Source organism: Myotis yumanensis, unplaced genomic scaffold, assembly GCF_028538775.1.
Source record: "Myotis yumanensis isolate MYYU_CA2020_CCGP unplaced genomic scaffold, mMyoYum1.0.hap1 SCAF_19, whole genome shotgun sequence".
NCBI classification, from domain to species: domain Eukaryota; kingdom Metazoa; phylum Chordata; class Mammalia; order Chiroptera; family Vespertilionidae; genus Myotis; species Myotis yumanensis.
In genome coordinates this window covers 12717163-12734494 of record NW_027223770.1, presented here as the reverse complement: position 1 = coordinate 12734494, position 17332 = coordinate 12717163, and the positions used below count along the sequence as shown (strand labels likewise).

The 17332-nt window shown below is 56.7% G+C and overlaps 2 protein-coding genes across 3 annotated transcripts in view; both read right to left on the bottom strand.

Annotated features, from left to right (window-relative positions):
• Nucleotides 1-1184: 1184 nt before the first annotated feature.
• TMEM191C (transmembrane protein 191C) lies at nucleotides 1185-3628 on the bottom strand. The gene is made up of 10 exons (XM_070399805.1): nucleotides 3474-3628; nucleotides 3045-3168; nucleotides 2824-2874; nucleotides 2603-2680; nucleotides 2390-2446; nucleotides 2186-2245; nucleotides 2003-2067; nucleotides 1853-1925; nucleotides 1499-1539; nucleotides 1185-1389 (listed from the first exon to the last, which is right to left on the bottom strand). Exons 1-10 carry the CDS (start codon nucleotides 3626-3628, stop codon nucleotides 1185-1187), a joined length of 909 nt encoding a protein of 302 aa, XP_070255906.1.
• Nucleotides 3629-9874: 6246 nt separating this feature from the next.
• The window catches only part of HIC2 (HIC ZBTB transcriptional repressor 2), a 28403-nt gene continuing 20945 nt past the window's right edge, over nucleotides 9875-17332 (bottom strand). Inside the window, exons 3-4 of one of the 2 annotated variants that reach the window (XR_011469006.1) lie at nucleotides 14725-16618; nucleotides 9875-11453 (exon numbers count right to left, since the gene is read on the bottom strand). Coding sequence is in view for 1 of the 2 variants with exons in the window: in XM_070399350.1 (XP_070255451.1) it covers nucleotides 14794-16618 (1825 nt within the window). In the remaining variant the exon portion in view is untranslated. Of the gene's footprint in view, nucleotides 11454-12012; nucleotides 16619-17332 lie in introns of those variants that run through there. The other variant, XM_070399350.1, reaches the window with a different exon arrangement.

The window sequence follows — 17332 nt, the reverse complement described above, 5'->3', positions numbered from 1 at the left end:
AAAAATGTATATGAGAAAATGCAAAAGATCCTCAACATAAACCCTAGTGAGTCCCCGTGTTTGAACAAGAAAACAAGATATTTACACCAACTAAAATATTTCAAGTATAAGAATGTCTTTATGACTTACAGGCAAGAATGGGTTTTTTTAGGACACCCTGCACAATTCTTAAATTTGATAAAATTTGAAAATTTGATAGACAGGAATTTCATAAATTCAAGCCAAAAAAAAACCCAAAAAACAACTAGGGAGTCCAAATCAACAAGAAAGCAATTGTTTAAAGGCCATAGCAAAAACACTTGTGTGTCCGTACAAGGAGATACAAGGAATAATTTCACCACCAAAGAAAATCCATAAATAAAATCAGAGCAGTGTTTGTATCAGACAAGATGAAACGAAGGGTCATCACTTACTGAACAAAAAGAGCGCAGTGGCGAACACGGATACAGAAGCGGACCCCAGGTAGGACCGCCCGGCTGCCCTGCCTCTCGGAGAACCCGCCTGGAGAGGGATGCGAACCACCCCCGGCCGCTGGGGATGCGAATAACCACCCCCCGCCGCCGGGGATGCGAACCACCCCCCGCCGCCAGGGATGCCAATCACCACCCCCCACCGCCGGGGATGCGAACAACCACCACCCACCCACTCACCACCTCCCCAACCCCCGCTCCCCCCCGCAGCCGGGGATGCGAATAACCACCCCCCCGCCGCCGGGGATGCGAACCACCCCCCGCCGCCGGTCGAGGAAACAGACGTCCACAGAGACCAGCCTGCCAGCTCCCTTCCGGGTCCCGCCGCCGTCCCAGGCTCGCTCAATGGGGGGACGAGGCGGGTAAGAAGATACAGACCAACTTCCTGCGGGCCCCGCGCAGCAGCCCGCGCTGTTAGAAAAGGGTCTTCCCGCGGGGCGCCCGGAGCCCCTGGGAGCGAGCACCGAGAGGGGGCGCCCTGCCCAAGCTGGAGGCCCTGGCCCGGGGAGCCCCGGGGCCGCGGGCGCCCGAACGGCCTCTCCAGCCGCAAGGTCCACCTGGAAGGCCCCGCGCCCAGAGGAGCAGGTGCTGGAGCTGGCGCCGGGCCCCGAGGAGCTCACGACCCACCCCCAGGGGTCTCCCCCAGGGCTCCCCCCCGACACCCAAAAACCACACGGGAGACGGGTGAGGTGACCACGGCCGACGTGATGGGTCCTAGGCGGGCAGCAGCCCGCGCGCGCGCAGCTCCAGCAGCGGCGACAGCGTGTAGCGCAGGCGGCGGAAGGCGGTGTCCGAGCCGAGGCGCGGCAGCAGGGGGCGGAGGGCCGCGGGGTTGACCAGCACCAGGTAGAGCAGCGGCAGCGCCAGGAAGCCGAGCGGCAGCAGCAGCAGCATCTGCAGCGCGCTCAGCGCCCACAGCCTGTGGGCCGGACCGACGGACGCGTGATGGACCCGCCGGCCGCGGCCCCCGGGGAATTTGCCGGGGCCGGACCCCAGCCCCGCGCTCCCCCGCCCGCCCCGCGACTCACCTGACGCCCATCCCGCCCGCACCGCCGAAAAGGCGCTTCTCCTGCGGGAAGAGGAGCGGCGTCCAGCTCTACGTCCGCCGCGGGGGGAGCGGCCAGGCATCTCACCGAGGGCGGGAGTCGCGGGCACGCGTGAGCCGGGGTCCCGTGGGGGCGGGTTCAAGAAGCGGGCTCGTGGGGAGGCGGGCCCCCGCGGGTGTGAGGAGGAGCCCCATTGGAGCGGATCTGTCAGGGGCGGACCCCATGGGGAGGCGGGCCCCCGTGGGGAGGCGGGCCCTCGTGGGAGGCGGCCCCCGTGGGTGTAGGTATCCCGGTGGGGCGGGCCGTCTCCCCCCCCCCCCACGGGTGCACGCTCACACATTCGGCCTTGGCCACCTCCTCCATGAGGGACCCCGCGCAGTCCTGCACCCGGCGAGGCTGGGAGTTGTAGCTGCGGAACAGGCGTCGAGATGGGCGATGCGCCCGGCCCCAGTCGCCCCGCCACACCCGACAGGCCCAGCCCCTTACAGTTCCTTGCTGCCTCGCGAGGCTTCCAGCGCAGCCGCCGCCTCCATCACCTTCCCCTGCAGCTCCTGGGGGGAGACAGGGAGTGAGTGAGGCCTCAGGACTGGGTGTGGCGTCGGTGGAGGCGGGGATGGGGCGGGAGGCGGGGGTGGAGTCAGGCTGGTGGCTCTTAGGGCAGAGGGGCACCTGCAGGACCCCGCTCTGCTCCTGGAAGCTGGCCCACGCCTCCTCGGTCCGCTGTGCGCCCTGGGATGCGAGGAGCCTCGATTAGATTGGAGGGTCAGGGGGCCGAGTGGGGAACACACCCACCCTCTCCACTTTCCGGCGCCAGTCCAGCCTCCGCCCACGCGCAAAGCCGCCCCGCCCCTTCAGACCCGACTCCGCCCTCACCTGCCGCAGGCCCTCCGCCTGCATCGCGTGCTTGGCCTCCAATAACTCCAATTGTTTCTTCCATTGAATACACGGAACGTCAGGAGCCGCCGCCCGGCCTCCAGCCGCGCCTCAGGGCCGCGTCCCTGGCCCCCAGGACTCCCCCCGCCCCCGCTCCCAGGTGGCCAAGGCCCCGCCCACGCCGCCGCTCCAGCTGTCGGGGCCCCGCCGCACCTGCAACGCTAGCAGCTGGGTGCCGAGCTGCTGCTCCTCTTGCTGCTGACTCTGCTGCTCGCCTCCGTAGTAAAACAGCTGCGGGAGGGGCTCTGTGAGGGCGGGGCTCGCAGGCTTGGGGAGGGGGGAATATCCTGGGAGGCGGGGACGGGGCTGAAATGGGAGCGGGAACTAGAGCGGGACTCCCTGGTGGAAGCAAGAACGGCGTTTCCGGGATGTACCTGACTTGACAGCTCTTCCCACCGCTCCTGCAGCTGCCGATTGTGCTGCTCCTGCGGAGATGGAGGAGGCGATCGGAGCCGCTCTCAAGTCCTGCCCTCGCCGCCTTCCCTGCGCTCTCCACAGCCCCGCCCCACCCGCGGCCCGTCCTCTCCAAGGGCACCGCCCCATCAGGGCTCCGCCCTCCCCGTAGGCACTGCCCCATCCAGGACCCTGTCCGCACCAGATCCCTCTTGCGCTGCTCCGCAGCCTCCAGCAGTCCGCGCGCCCGCTCCGCACGCTCCCGCGCTGCCTCGCGCGCCTCCCCGCCCAGGGCACCCGCCGCCTGGCTTTGCCTCCGCTGCAGGCTGCAGAGGGAAAACAGACGGTGCTGCCGCGGGAGACGGCGGACGCTCGGGCTCCCGCGGCCCAGGGGACCCAGCCGTTGATGGGGCCGACGAAGCCCACGTCCCCGGCGCCGGGCGCCAGACTCCACCCTCCCCTTCGTGGGTCCCCTGAGTAGAACGCCCCGGTTCCCACGGCCTAGAGCAGAGGTTCGGGCCGGGCCGGGCAGAATAACTGAGGGGCCGGCCGGACGCGCTGCGAAGCCCCGAGTGCTACCGCCCGCATGACCGACGGCCGCACACCCGCCCCGCGGACCGGGGCCGCGCACCTGCGCTCGCGCTCGCGCAGGTCCTGCAGGCGTCCGGTGAGGCTCTCGCTCTCGGCCTCGAGCCCGCGCACCAGCTCCTCCAGCTCCTGCTTCCTCAGGCGCCCGTCGCGGTTGTCCTTCTGCAGCTGCAGTAACAGCTCCTGCGTCTCGGCCATGGCTCCCCGGGCTCTGCCCGCCGCCGCTGCTGCCGCCTGTCTCGCGGACCAGCAGCCCGCGCGCGCGTCACAATGGGAGGCAGGGGTTGCCCAGACGCAGGTCCCTTTGGGGAGGAAGATTCCCAGAGATTTTCCCTCCTCTCTCATGGGCCAACTGGGGCACACACTCATTCCCAAGGCAGCCACCAGTAAGTGGGAATGGAACCAAGAGGACGGTATGGGACGCCGAGGTGGGTGGGGGGAGGTCTCACCGTTGACAGATGGTGCTGGGAAAACTAGTTCATGATCAAGAGAGAAATAAAAGTGCGTCTCTACTTTACGTTCTATATAAAAAGTAACCCTAGAAGGATCAGAGACTTAAGTGGAGAAGGAAGGCTTGAGACTTTGGTGTGGGAAACATTTCCTTAACCAAGACACAGAAAGCACAATCTCTGGAGAGAAAGTTGATGTATTAGATTATATCAAAATTGTGGATTTCTGCTGATCTAAAGATCCCTGGTGACAGCAAGGCTCTGTCCTGTTTGGAAGTTGAGTACCTGAGTGTAGACATGGGCCCAAACTCATCCCACCCTGGCCGGGTAGCTCAGTTGGTTAGAGTGTCCTCCAGGTACGCAAAGGTTGTGGGTTCAATCCCTGGTCAGGGCACATACAAGACTCAACCATGAAGTCATAAATAAGTGGAACAAGAAATCAATGTTTCTCTCTCCCCAGGCACATGCTTCTATGAACTCCTTCAATCCTTATATTCTCAAGAACGTGGCACTTGGGTCCTCGGTTTACAGTTGTTGAGTGTCCATACATCAGCCGGACGTCTGCTCTCATTCAAGGTCCCCTTGGATTTAATCCCTAACGGGTTGTAATATGGGCCACCCTCAGCAGGACAGGGTTTTGGGGGGAAGGTGTGTGTTTGTTGCCTGGGGTGAATCAACCACATTTTTCTTCCAGATAAATTGTAGAGCTGTCTTGTCAAAATTTCCCAAGTATCTTTTGGGCCCTGTATCAGGATTGCAAACGATCCCCTACATTAAGTCAGTCTATTAAAAGGGAAGAATGGCCCTAGCCGGTTTGGGTCAGTGGGTAGAGCGTTGGCCTGCAGACTGAAGGGTCCAGGGTTTGATTCCGGTCAAGGGCACATGCAGGAGGTGTGCAGGAGGGAGCTGATCAATGATTCTCTCTCATCATTGATGTTTCTCTCTCCCTTCCTCTGTGAAATCAGTAAACTATTTTTTTAAATAAATCAATGAGAAGAATGGACACTTTCCACTCATCAATGATCTACCCTGGGAAGAGCACTTCTGTCCAAACCTACAAGTCTTATTTCAGTTTTTGTCATTTTCAAAAAAGTTCAGCACATTTATCAAGGTTTTGCCTGCGTAGTTTTTCTGTTACTATTATGCAAAGGCTCTTTCTTTAAAAGACAAGTCGTGACGTACATGTTATGGGTTGAGTTGTGTCCCCCTCCAAATTCATCTGTGGAAGCCCTGAGCCCCAGCACTTCAGAATGTGTCCTTCTTTGGAAATAGTGCCATTGTAAGCACTGGTTAAGATGAAGTCATACAGCAGTGGGTGGGCCCCGCACCCAATGTGCCTGGAGTCCTTATAAAAAGGGGAGGTTGAACACAGAGACACATGCAGGGAGAATGCTGAGTGAAGACAGAAGCTCTGCTGCCTCCCACCAAGGAACCACCAGGGCCAGGAGAGAGGCACTGAGTAGGTGTGGGCACTTCCTGTTGGCTGTCTAGCAGTGAAGTCCTTTCTAGCTTGGGGACTTGCTCAAACTGTGAGGGCAACAGCAACAGTGGTACAGCCTTAGACCCCGTGCCTCAGTTTCTCTATCTGTAAAGTGGGGGCTATTACTAGACTCTCCCTCATGAGGTTGAGGGAATCAATGAGGTCACATGGTTAAGGCTCTGAGCACTGAGCCCTGCACCATCTAGGCCTCGAGCCAGCCAGCTCCAGCACTAGGACTCCCACATGGTGGCTGCTGAGCAATGGAAAGTAGCTGGTCCCCCTGTAATACACTCATCTCATTAGTAATGTTTATATTGACTATACAGATTAAAATATTTTTAGTGTATTTGATCCAATTAAAGTTCCCTTTTTCTTTTCCATTTTCCTGTCGCTGCTGGAGAATATATATATGCTGACGAGGTTGGGTCTGTCAGTCCTGTTGGAGGGCGCAGTGCCTCCCATGCCCTGTGGTCACTTCTCTCTCCAGGCCCAGCCCGAACGGTCTCCTCTCGCCGTGTCCCCAAGATCCCCACCACCCACACAGGGCAAGCATCATGATCTTGTTTTTATAGATGGGAAAACCCAGGTTCAGCAATGACAGTGGCAGCCCGGATGCCCTGCCCCGCTAAGTTCAGGAGAGAAGCTGGAAGTAGTGTCTAGCCCAGGGGTGGGCAAACTTTTTGACTTGAGGGCCACAATGGGTTCTTTTTTTTTTTTTTTTAATTGATTTTTTACAGAGAGGAAGGGAGAGAGATAGAGAGCCAGAAACATCGATGAGAGAGAAACATCGATCAGCTGCCTCCTGCACATCTCCTACTGGGGATGTGCCTGCAACCCAGGTACATGCCCTTGACCGGAATCGAACCTGGGACCCTTCAGTCCGCAGACCGACGCTCTATCCACTGAGCCAAACCGGTTTCGGCATTTTTTTTTTTTTTTTCACAATGGGTTCTTAAACTGGACCGGAGGGCCGGAACAAAAGCATGGATGGAGTGTTTGTGTGAACTAATATAAATTCAAAGTAAACATCATTACATGGTCTTTTTTTTTTTTTTTAGTTTTATTCATTTCAAACAGGATTCGGCCCGTGGGCCGTAGTTTGCCCACGGCTGGTCTAGCCATATGGGCCATGATACTGGCCGACCTCCAGGTAACTTTTCTGCAGCTGTGGAGGATGAGCTGATGGGTGCTTCTGGGCATGCCTACAGGGCAGGGGAGTCCCCCAGGGCAGTCCAACCCCTCCCACCCACCCCCACACTCCTATCTGCATAAGGAAATTCTCTTCAGGGTAAAGCCAAGAGCTAATTATGCTGTTCTTGAAACCCAAGCTGCTTCCCCTCAGTGGCCTGGAGTTAGGGGGGATGGGGCGTGGGCCACAGTAGTCATGGAAACAAACCACCCTGGCCTTGGTGCCTCTGAGCCCTGCCAGGAAGCAGCTGACTGGGGTCTGATTCCTGCAGCAGCCCTGCCTTTGCATCCCCAATTCCCACCGGAAGCACCTGCCTGTCTCCCCAATCAGCCTGTGTGGCCCAGGTCTGCCCCTTCAGGACTCAGGTTCAAAGTCCTCTAGGAGAGCCTCCCTCCTCCCCCAGTCTCGGTTAGGCACAGTCTTTTCCCTGGGTGGCCATGTTGGCTTCCTAGGCATCCACTAGGGCAACACTGGCCTGACTCAGAGCAGAAGGGGGGACAGTGTTGGCTGAAGGACCATCCTGCATACCCTAGAGCAAGCATGTCAAACTCATGGTCCACAGCCGCATGCCTCATGTACTCGGCCTGTGTTAGCCTTTGAGTTTGACATGCTTGCCCCTAGAGATTTCTTAATGTCTTGGTACTTTCAAAATTATACTCGATTATAAATGAATAGCCTAGTACAGTGGTCAGCAAACTCATTAGTCAGAGCCAAATATCAACAGAGCCAAATTTTTTAAACTTAAAACTATATATTTAGGTACATTGTTATTACTTAATTAGGGTACTCCTAAGGCTTAGGAAGAGCCACACTCAAGGGGCCAAAGAGCCGCATGTGGCTCGAGAGCCTCAGTTTGCCAACCACGGGCCTAGTACATGTAGATAGCATTTTCCCCAACATTTATAAATGTTAAGAATTTAAGTAATTTATGAACTTATGAAAATGTTCAAACATAGAAAAACTGAAAGATTTCTAGAAGTGAACCCCAGGAAAGCCAGCACCTAGATCCACAGTTGTGGGTCCCCTGCTTGGCACACCCACCCAGCTCTCCACTCCAAAGGCAGCTGTGGAGCCAGTCAGCCCATGCAGGCGACCCACTCCGCCCTAGTCTTTATGGCTCAATGCAGTAATTTCATGTTTACTGCACAGTCTTGTGAGAACATCTATATGATGCTAGGAGCTCAATAAATGTCTGTTGAATAAGAAAAAGAACAATTATAAAATCTGTGTTTGAAACTTTTGTACAATAGAAAAAGATTTTTAACTATGACATATCAAATAATGAAGGTGCTTCCATGTGAGCAATTATTTGATAAAAAGGGTTATGTGGCTTTAAGCAACAAAAACCCATGCACTTACAGAATAAAATAAAAATCTCAACTTGTTTTGCTCGGCATACGAAGTCCCCCAGTGTTTGGTTCTGCCCACCTCCTAGCCTCTTGCCATGTCCCCCTACAACCAAAGTGAACTCCATTTTAATCCCCTAAGCAATCCACCTAATTTTATGTCTCGGTACTTTTCATACACTGATCTGTACACATGGAACAGCCTTCCCTGGAATCGCTGCTCGGGCAACACCTTCCCTGACCTTGGTCTTTGTGGTCCTACTTGACCAATTTCTGCCAGAGCTCTTGTTCCATTAGAGTCCCTGTTTTTTGTTGTTAATCCTCACCCAAGGATATTTTTCCATTGATTTTTAGAGAGAGTGTTAGAGGGGAAAAGACAGAAACATCGATTTGAGAGGAACACATCAATTGTGTTTCTCCCCAACCGGGGCCCAGGCAGGAGAGGAGCCTGCAACCAAGGTACGTGCCCTTGACCAGAATCGAACCCAGGACCCTTTGGTCCACAGGCCGACGCTCTATCCACTGAACAAAACCAGCTAGGGTGAGAGTCGTTTTTTCTATTAAAATCTAGTGACAGAGCAGTCACTTCTGAAGATGCAATGATGAGTTTTCTTATTTTCTCTTTTTTGTGTACCCGTGTTGTTTTTTAGGGTCATTTGTTGCTTTTATAATAAGGAAAGTAAATATCTGTAACTGGGAAAAGCACTGCAATATGTTGAGAAGGGTGAAAGCTGCCCACAATGACAGCCTCCTGACACGGCCCCTACTCAGCCCTGCAGACCGGGCTGCCTGTTCTGCCCTCAGCTCCCCCTACCAGGAGATGCCACGAGGACTCTCCGGATGCCAGGTTCACTTTGGGGAGAAGTGGAGGTGGCCCCTGACACCAAGGACTCCTCCCTTCCCTGCACCGGGATCTCTCCTCTGCTCACTGGGGGAGGAGGGCAGAAACCTAGACTGCAGCATTGCTTCCTGTGGTCTCCGCCCCTCAGACAACGGTCAATTCTGGGTTCTCTCGGTGCCACCCGCTGGTGCCACTTAGCCAGGTAACCCTCCCTCTCCGCACTGCCCATCTAAGGCACGATGTCCCCAGGGAGACTGTACACGCCATCTCAGCCTGAGGGACTGTGGTCCCCCAGGAAGCCGTCAGTGGCCTCGCCCTTCAACAGCCTCCCCCTCAGGTGCACAGTACCTGCCGGTCCCTGGGGTGGGGTGGGGAGCCAGCCCCCTCCCAGCTGGCTCCTTCCTCCTCCAGGCCCAAGGCTGTCCTATGCCAGTTGGCTGGAGAGCATGGATCCGGTGCCCAGCCACTCAAGCATAGGTCTCACACGTGTCCACACATTCTCATTCAGATTCTGGAAAGACAGTTAGTGACGGTGTACATGTTATCTAACAGCCCCCCACACAGAGGCAGGGACCACCCACAGTACCATTTGGCAGCACTGAGACCTTTTAATAATGTGCCCTGGCTTTTACCAGGGAGCCATTGAAAAGCTTCCTCTACTTCTGCTGTACAATTTAGAAAATGTCCCCACAGAAGGGCTGTGGGAAACATTTCTTGACTTCTCATCATTGATGTTTTTCTCTCCCCTTCTCCCTTCCTCTCTCTGAAATTAAGAACCTTTTTATTTAAAAAAGAATCATTTGATGATTTAAACTATGCTCAGGTGTTGCTTTGATAAAACATTTTTAAACAATTGAATGGCACTTACCGTGACTTAGAGCAGCCATCCCCATGCTCTGCTGGAGGCCTGGAGGCCCGGGCTCCCCTGCTGCGGCCCTGGGGCCCCTTGGGATGCCCACAGTCCAAGTGCAGGGGTCTAAGCTTCTGACTGACCTCCTAGCTCCAGCCCTACTCCTCTTCCTTCATCTTCACTCATCCTGGGATTCTCTCCCTGGTGGCTGGGAGAACAGACCCCCAGGGAATCTGATTTACTGGCCCTGCCCCCAGAGACTGATTATTCTCTTTTCCTCCCCCACCCCCCTTTGACCCCAAGGCCAAGCAGGAAACAATAGGAAGGAGAGAGAACATGAGAGCTGCTGCCCCACCCCAGCCTGACATCGCTGCTCCAACAGGTGGTCCCGGGTATGAGCCATTCCCCGATCCAGGCCACCAGGTCCACACGCCTACCTACATATCCACTGCCTCCTAACTTGCCTTGGCCAACTGAGGCCAACACTGCCCAAGAGGATGCCAAGCCCAGAGTGCTGGTCAAAAAGGAAGGCAGTTTGTCACTTAGTGAGAAAGAACAGCCACAGAAACAGAGGCCCACGAAAGGCAGTTTTCAATCAAGCTTTTAATGAAAAGATCATAAAATAACAGTTTCTCATCACTGTACATTAAGACTGCACACTTCTGAATGGAGAGATCAGTCGTAGGTGAGTTGCTTTTCTATGACACTTGAGGGCTGCGTACTTGCAGCTCTGACCTGAATTTATCCAAACTCTCGAGGGAAGTGAACTCAACGTGATGACTGACAGCGGCGGTGGCCAGTACAGGAGTGCGATCACAGTGTCCCTCCCCCTTTCTGGGAAGGACATAAAGTAAGGACATGATCCCTCTTCCAGTTCCAATTAAACAAAACAGCTATAACCCCATCCCTCTCCCTCCCCCTCGAGGTATTTATGAATGGGCCAGAGCCCAACCTGGGGTCCCCCAAGGGGGGAGGGGGAAAGCAAGTGATGGGTAGGGTACAGAGAGGCTCCCCTCAGCACCTGGCCCCACAGGGCCCTGCCAAGTGGAGGGGGGGGCCTGGAGATCCTCCCTGTCCCAAGTGAGGTCTGTTATGCAGCATTTTTGAGGTCAATAAATTACAGCAATAAATAGCAAATAGGTGAGGTAGGGGGAGGAGTTCCTGGTAGAAAAAGTGGGGTGACTGAAGCTGGGGGGTACTGGGCAGCCTCAATTCCCACAGTGCACACCCACCCCCTCATTTGGAATGTCAGACTGAGGCTCTGGTTAGATCCCTCTCCATCCCCTCACTCCTGGCATCGGATTCACAGGTTCAATAGCGTCTGCCCCAACAGTGGCTCTGGGGAAGACCAAGGGCCTTGGTCCCTCAGGGGACAGAGCTGAGATCCCTTGTTTGTTCTCCTAAGGCCTGGCGCCTCTGCTTTTGTCCCCCAAATCAGGGGGCAGGACGGATACAGTGACCTCTTCCCTGAGCCCTGCCCTTCTGGCTGCCCAGGCCTCACCCCAACTCAGGACGGTTGCAGGGATGGCGGCTGGGGTCTGCCTGCCCAGCCAGCCAGCCCAGATCGCACTCCTGCACTCGGTCAAGTCCAGTGAATACTGACAGGGTGGGGGCAGAGGACAGCCCAGCACCGAGTGGTGACTAACGGGAAACACACACATGGCTGCGTGAGGTTCTGAGAGTCAGTCTGGGTCCGGATTGTTCATTCACAGGCTGAGGTGTATGGCTATGCTGCAAGTCTCTGAGATTCTTATTTGCTTAAAGGTTCATCTTTTCTTTTTTGCAACCCTGGACGAGCCCCTGCAGTGGCTCGGTCTGGCAGGAGCGTGCGGTGGCAGAGCCCGGGCTGCCCCTCGCTCGCCCCAAGTCTGAGAAATAAATACATTCATTACTGCACAAACATATTGATACAAAAACAACACTGTTCAGAGTGTTTGCACCGTCTATGTTGGTAAGGACCAGCCCAGTAAGCCCCTCCTGCTACTGGTGGGGGGGGGTCCCCAGGGACCGGGACCAGCCAGAATCAATGGATGTGCAAAGGTCCTGGCTTTTTGGCTTGAGAGGGACCCTCACATCAACCCACCCCAGGATCTTGGGCAGAGCAGAGGTAGGGCTCACCGCCATCCCCAGGTCCAAGCCCAGCCTGGGTCTTGTGGTCAGAGCCGCCAGCACCCCGCTGTGCCCGCTGGCCAGGATGGCCAGAAGGCCTGGGGGCCAGTCAGCAGTGGCCCAAGCTCTTTGGTGCCAGCTGGGCTTGGAGTGGCGGGGCTTAGAGTGCCCAGCCCCGCAGGTGCCCTCTGCCGGAGCTCTACCAGGGCCAACTTGGAGGGGCCTCCAGAAGGTTAGGACTCACTGGGACTGGCCTTCCAGCTGCTGAGGTCTGAAACTGTAAAAGTTTATGTAAACAATGAGATAAATATATTAGTATCTTTTTTTCTGAGCCTGTTGAGGTTCCATACTCATTCAAAATGTGCTTTGGTTTAAAAAATAGGTTTTGTGAATTTGGGTATGAGCTTTTTTTTTTTTTTCTTTTTTCTTTTTGTTGTTGTTTATCCTCTTTCCTACATGACAACTGCTATTTTCTGTTTCCTGTTTCACCAAAACATTCAGGAATTAAGTGACTAAAGCAGAGAACTGTAAGCCGCCCTGGGCCTCCAATGGCCTAATTTCCTTGTGAGGCTCTTAACACATTTCCACGCACACTCACAAGCACACGCCACATGAAACCAAAGGAAAAAGCAAACAAAACCAAGTGTGTGTCAATCCCACCCTGCCCCACAAACCCTTAAAATCTTACATAGGAAACTAGTGTTTTGCTTTCTTGTTAAAATACAGAAAAGGCTCGATACAATACTCAGGTGGGTACAATACTATGTCGCACAAACGTCGTTGAGTGAGGGGCCTCTGCGCCCAGTCCCTGAAGCTCTGCAAATGAATCGCCTACTTTCACTCGTCACCTCACGTTTGCGCTGCCCACGGCGGGGGAGGCCACACACAGGCCAGGCATGTGTGCACCTCCCGTGCAGTACAGACTTTGTGTCGTGTGGCTTAAGTGCTGACGGAGTGGGGTGGGGTCGGGAGAGCAAAGGGGCCTGCGGCAGGCCCTGCCCCTCACTGACCTGCTGGAACACGAGACCCTGGGCACAGTCCTCCATTTCCCACCTAAAGGAAGAGGAGCTGGCTCAGGGCTTCGGGCACTGCCTGAGGGCTCACCCAGGATCCCTCACCCAGGAGCCCTCAGTCCCAAAACACACCACTCGGGTCCCTGAACTCAGGCTCTGTTTCCAGCTGGAAGGTCTCTGGAAGGGTTAGGGGTAGGGATGACTCTGGAATTTTTTGGTCTGAACTTAAAATAGAAAGGAAAAAAAAGAAGGGAAAAAAAATGAAGAAAATAAAGCCACCGGCTCAGCCCTGTGGCTCCAGTCGGCCGAGGACAGTGGAGCCAACTTCGGCACCTTGGTCTGGCCTTGTGAGCTCTGGGCCCATGGAGGTGCCTGAGGCTGGTGAAGAAAACCCAAAGTGAGGGGCGAGGGGTGAAACCCAGACAGGGCTGAGCCAATGGGTGGCAGCCAGCCCCGAGACAGAGTGGCAGTGGGCCAGGACTCGTCCAAGTAGGGCCAGTCCCCTTCCTATCCCCCAGAGGGTACACATCACTTTGGTCAGCCCTTCCCATGCCTCCACACTGGCTAGCACTGGCTAGGGGGGCTGCTCCTTTCCCAAGCTCAAGCTCTTGCAGGCCCAGGGAACAGGATAGGGGGCTCACTTCCGCCTCATCCTAGTCCTGGCAAGGAGCTGAAAAGAGCTGGCACCCATCTCCCCGTTGCCCAATACCTGGCTCCCCTGGGGCTGGAGCACTCACACCCTCACCTGGCCCGGATTGGAGTTGTGTGGGCTCCCTGGCTCAGCGGACACTCAGAACACCCTCAGGGTGGCCAGGACTAGCCCTGTGCCCAGGAGAACACCCACACATGAGCAGAGACTCCGAAGCTGCAGGAGCCTCACTGAGCGTGATGCGTGGTGGGCCCAGGGCTGTGCACTTGAACGTCTTTGTGCACTAAAGAGAGGAAAGCAAAAGTGTCACTGCCTCAGCTGCCAGTCACCAACTTACTGTTCTTCGTGAATTTCAAGAGGTAGCAAAAGGTCAGAAGTCTCTCCACCTTGTCAGGTAAGGAAGAAGGAAAGCGCAACATCTGTCCACACGCACTGCGCATACCACACACACAAAAGGAAAACGAGAGTACCGACGGCCCTGGCACCCAGTCCAGCCTCCCCCCTCCCCCCTCGAACCCCAGACCTTCCAGTTCACTCACATAAACGTTACACTGGTTTTTCTCTTAATAAAAAACAAGTACCTCTAAACAAAGAAGATTCCTCAGAAACTATAGGAAAAGCACTCTCTCTCCTGAGGCAGCCGAGGTGGGCTGGGGCCCAGGGAAGCCTTTGGCCAAGAAGGGCTTCTGGGGCCTGGAGGGGTGGGTGCCCCGAAGCCTGCAGCCAGGCGGGAGGGGCGAGTGCCCCATACATTCAGTCTGCAGACCCAGGCTCAGCCCCGAGGGGCCAGGAGGAAAATAAACTCTTGTTGGTTTTGGTTTAAAAAACAAAACTCACAAAGAAAAAAGGAACAGATCAGTAGGAATAACAGCAACACCAGCCCAGAGGGCTCTTTAGTTGTGGAGAGGTAGACGGTGAGGGCCCCCCTGGCTCGAGGGGGGGGCCTCCATCGCCTCCCATCCAGCACTGCTCCCCGTACAGCCAAGGTGGCCCGCACACAGACTAGCACTCCTGCGTATAGGGACACTGCCCCTGGCCACAGGTAGCCCTGATCCTCCCAGCACAGAGGGAGGTCCCCACTCCCCCTGCTCAGACCTGACCTGTGAGAAAAAGGCCGGTGCGGACCCCGTGACCCACTCCCACAGGCCCTATGGTAGACCTGGGAGAGGGGGCAGGGGCCTGGGCGGGATCTGGAGGTAGACTGCACACCCACAATACCTTTGGGGTTCGGGACCCGGCCTTCTTCTGCTCTTTTCCCTTGGTACAGACTGTGGATTAAAGCTCTGGGTAGGGGGACGGGCTGGAGGTGTCACCAGGAGCCACCCCCGCTAGATTTGGGGTCCGGGCCTGCCCCCTGGGCCTCCTTACTTCTTTCTTCCATTGTTCCCAAGGGCGAGTCTGCAGAGAGCGCCCCAGGCTGGAGAAGGTCTTTGGCTTCTAGGAGGGGGAAGTGTGCATGCGCAGGTGGCTGATGAGGTTGCGCTGCTGGGTGAACTTGCCCCCACAGAGCTGGCACTCGTAGGGCTTCTCACCCGAGTGCACGCGCATGTGCTCCGTCAGGCGGTACTGGCGGGTGAAGCGCATGCCACACTCATCACAGGCGAAGGGTTTCAGGCCCAGGTGGCTGCGCATGTGGCGTGTCATGGTGCCACGCTGCGTGAACATCTTGCCGCAGATGTTGCAGGGGAAGGGCCGCGTCAGCCAGTGTGTCTTCTCATGCTGTCGCAGGGTGGCCGGGTCCTTGTAGGTCTTCTCACAGACTGAGCACTTGAAGGGCCGGGGCTCAGCTGCGTAGGCTGCACTGGGCGCTGACAGGTCCTCTGCCTCCTCCTCCGCACCCCCACTGCCCGTCTCGTAGGCGCCCTCCTCCTTGATGAACAGCTCCTCCTCTGTGTGCGTCTCCACGTGGGCGTTGAGCTGCTCAGAGCTGGGGAAGCCTTTGGCGCAGGGGATGCACACATACAGGTTGTCCCCATAGGACACTGTCTCGTAGCCTTCCTGCCGGTACATATAGTGGGTGCTGGCGTGACCACTGCCCCCCTCACTCTCACTCTGCCCGCTGTCCTCACTCCCGTCCTTGCCATTCTCTTCCTCCTCCTTGCAGGGGTATGGGGGCTCCCTGTAGGGCCCGCTGGGGCCGCCCCCTGCTACACCGCTGGCCAGGATGCCGTTGGGAACCCGGTCCCCAAGCCCTTCACTCTCTTCCCCTGGGCAGGAGCCCTTGGGCCCCACTTCCCTCCGCTCGAAGGGGGAACCTGCCATGGGCTCCTTTTTGCTCCACTCCTTCTTGCGGGCCGAGTGCCGGAGGCTCTTCCGGGGCTGCCCGCCAGGCCCCTCCAGCAGGCTCAGGTGGTTGTCCTCGGGCCCCTCCAGATCCATGGGCTCACTGGGGGTGCCCCCCAGGTCGGCATAAGAGGCACTGTTGGCAACGGGAGGAGCTGAGGCCGAGAGGGGTGAGCCATGCTGACTGTCACTCAGCTGGGCAGGATCATCTGGGGTGAGGGGGGGACCAGGAGTGGCGGGGGGCAAAGGGGGACTCTTCTTGGACAAATCCAGGCCCAGCTCCTGCTCGCAGCCCCCACTGCTCCCATTGGTGCTGCAACTGCCCAGGCCGGCCTCCCCACTGGCTGGGCAGACGGCCCGGCCCAGGCTGTGTGCACTCTCCTGATTGGAGCTGCCGAGGAAGAGCTCATCATCCGAGCCTTTGGCCTGGGGGAGCTCCTGGGGGGTGTGGGCCCCCTTGCGCCCATCCATGAGCCCTGGATACCGAGCCTGGATGACAGAAGCTGTGGACAGCCGCTGGCTGCGGGGGGGCCGCCCCATGCCAGCAGCCCCGACCCGTCCAGAGCCGAAAGGCTTGCCGGCTCGCTTGAGCTTTCGACGGCAGAGGGCTGCCAACTCGGGCAGCTGGAGGTAGCTGGCGGCAGTGAGGAGAGTGCTGAAGTTGGGCTCAGCTGGCTGGTCGCTGGGCAGCAGCTTGCCTGTATAGATAAAGTCCAGGATCTGCTGGAACACTGTGGAGCTGACCATGTCCGTGTCCAGGTTGATGAGGTTGTCGTGCAGGACCAGGGACTTGAAGTAAATACTGCTGGCGGCCAGGACATTCTTGTGGGCCCGGAAGATGGAGTTCTCCACCATGATGATGACATCACACAGGAAGCCCTTTGTCCTCTGCTGGTTCAGCTGCAGCAGGAGCTGCTTCGAATGGCTGGGCAGCTCCATGTCAGGCCCCATGTCCCCACGCCCTGCCCACGCGTACCACCTGCAAGCAAGAACAGGCTTGTGAGAGTTAGCTGACCAGGACCCTAGTGCGAGGGCTCCAGGCCTGGGTGGGCCACAGTGGCACTCAGAGAGGCCTCTAAGCTGACCTGGCCACTGGCCACCTTCTCAGGCACAGTACACAGGAAGGGGACTCACACTAGCCGCCTAGCACTCAGACTGCCAGAAAAGGGGCAGTGCAACCGGCCCCATTTGCACTGAGGAGAAAACGAAAGCAGGACAATGAAAGTCACTCCATGCCAAGTAGAGAAACTGGGATTGAACTACACTTCACAGCCCATGGACCATCTGCACACTAAAGGAATCCAGCCACAGGCCCATAGGGACCTAAAAATGACCAGCAGAGGATTCTGAGGAGCTGGGAAGCGGCAGGGACGGAAAGGAGCAGAGCTCTGAGCCATGCCCCAGCGGCGAAATCTCCCAATATTAAACGAAGGTTCTTTTTCTTAAATGCTCTGTGAGCCAAACCAAATGTGCAGCCTCCAGTCTGCGACTTCTGCTTTACGCTGGGTGCCTCTTGCAAACCCTACAGGCCTCCCAAGCTTTCAGACTTGCCAAGGTGTGTCACCACCTCCCAGACACTGCAGCCCACAGGCAGTCCCTCACCTGCCCACTGGAGGCCATAGAGCACTTCCTGGTCTGGGTCTCTGGGTGCTGAGTAGAAAATGTGGCTTGGCCACACCACTGCAACACATGG

Bases quoted from the DNA above. Each gene is read 5' to 3' on its own strand.
- TMEM191C (XM_070399805.1), bottom strand. From the start codon at position 3,628: ATGGCCGAGACGCAGGAGCTGTTACTGCAGCTGCAGAAGGACAACCGC. The intron at 2,246-2,389 runs GTGAGGGCGGAG...CTCGCATCCCAG, and splicing joins AGGCGGAGGGCCTGCGGCAG to GGCGCACAGCGGACCGAGGA. The intron at 1,540-1,852 runs GTGAGCGTGCAC...CTCTTCCCGCAG, and splicing joins AGGTGGCCAAGGCCGAATGT to GAGAAGCGCCTTTTCGGCGG.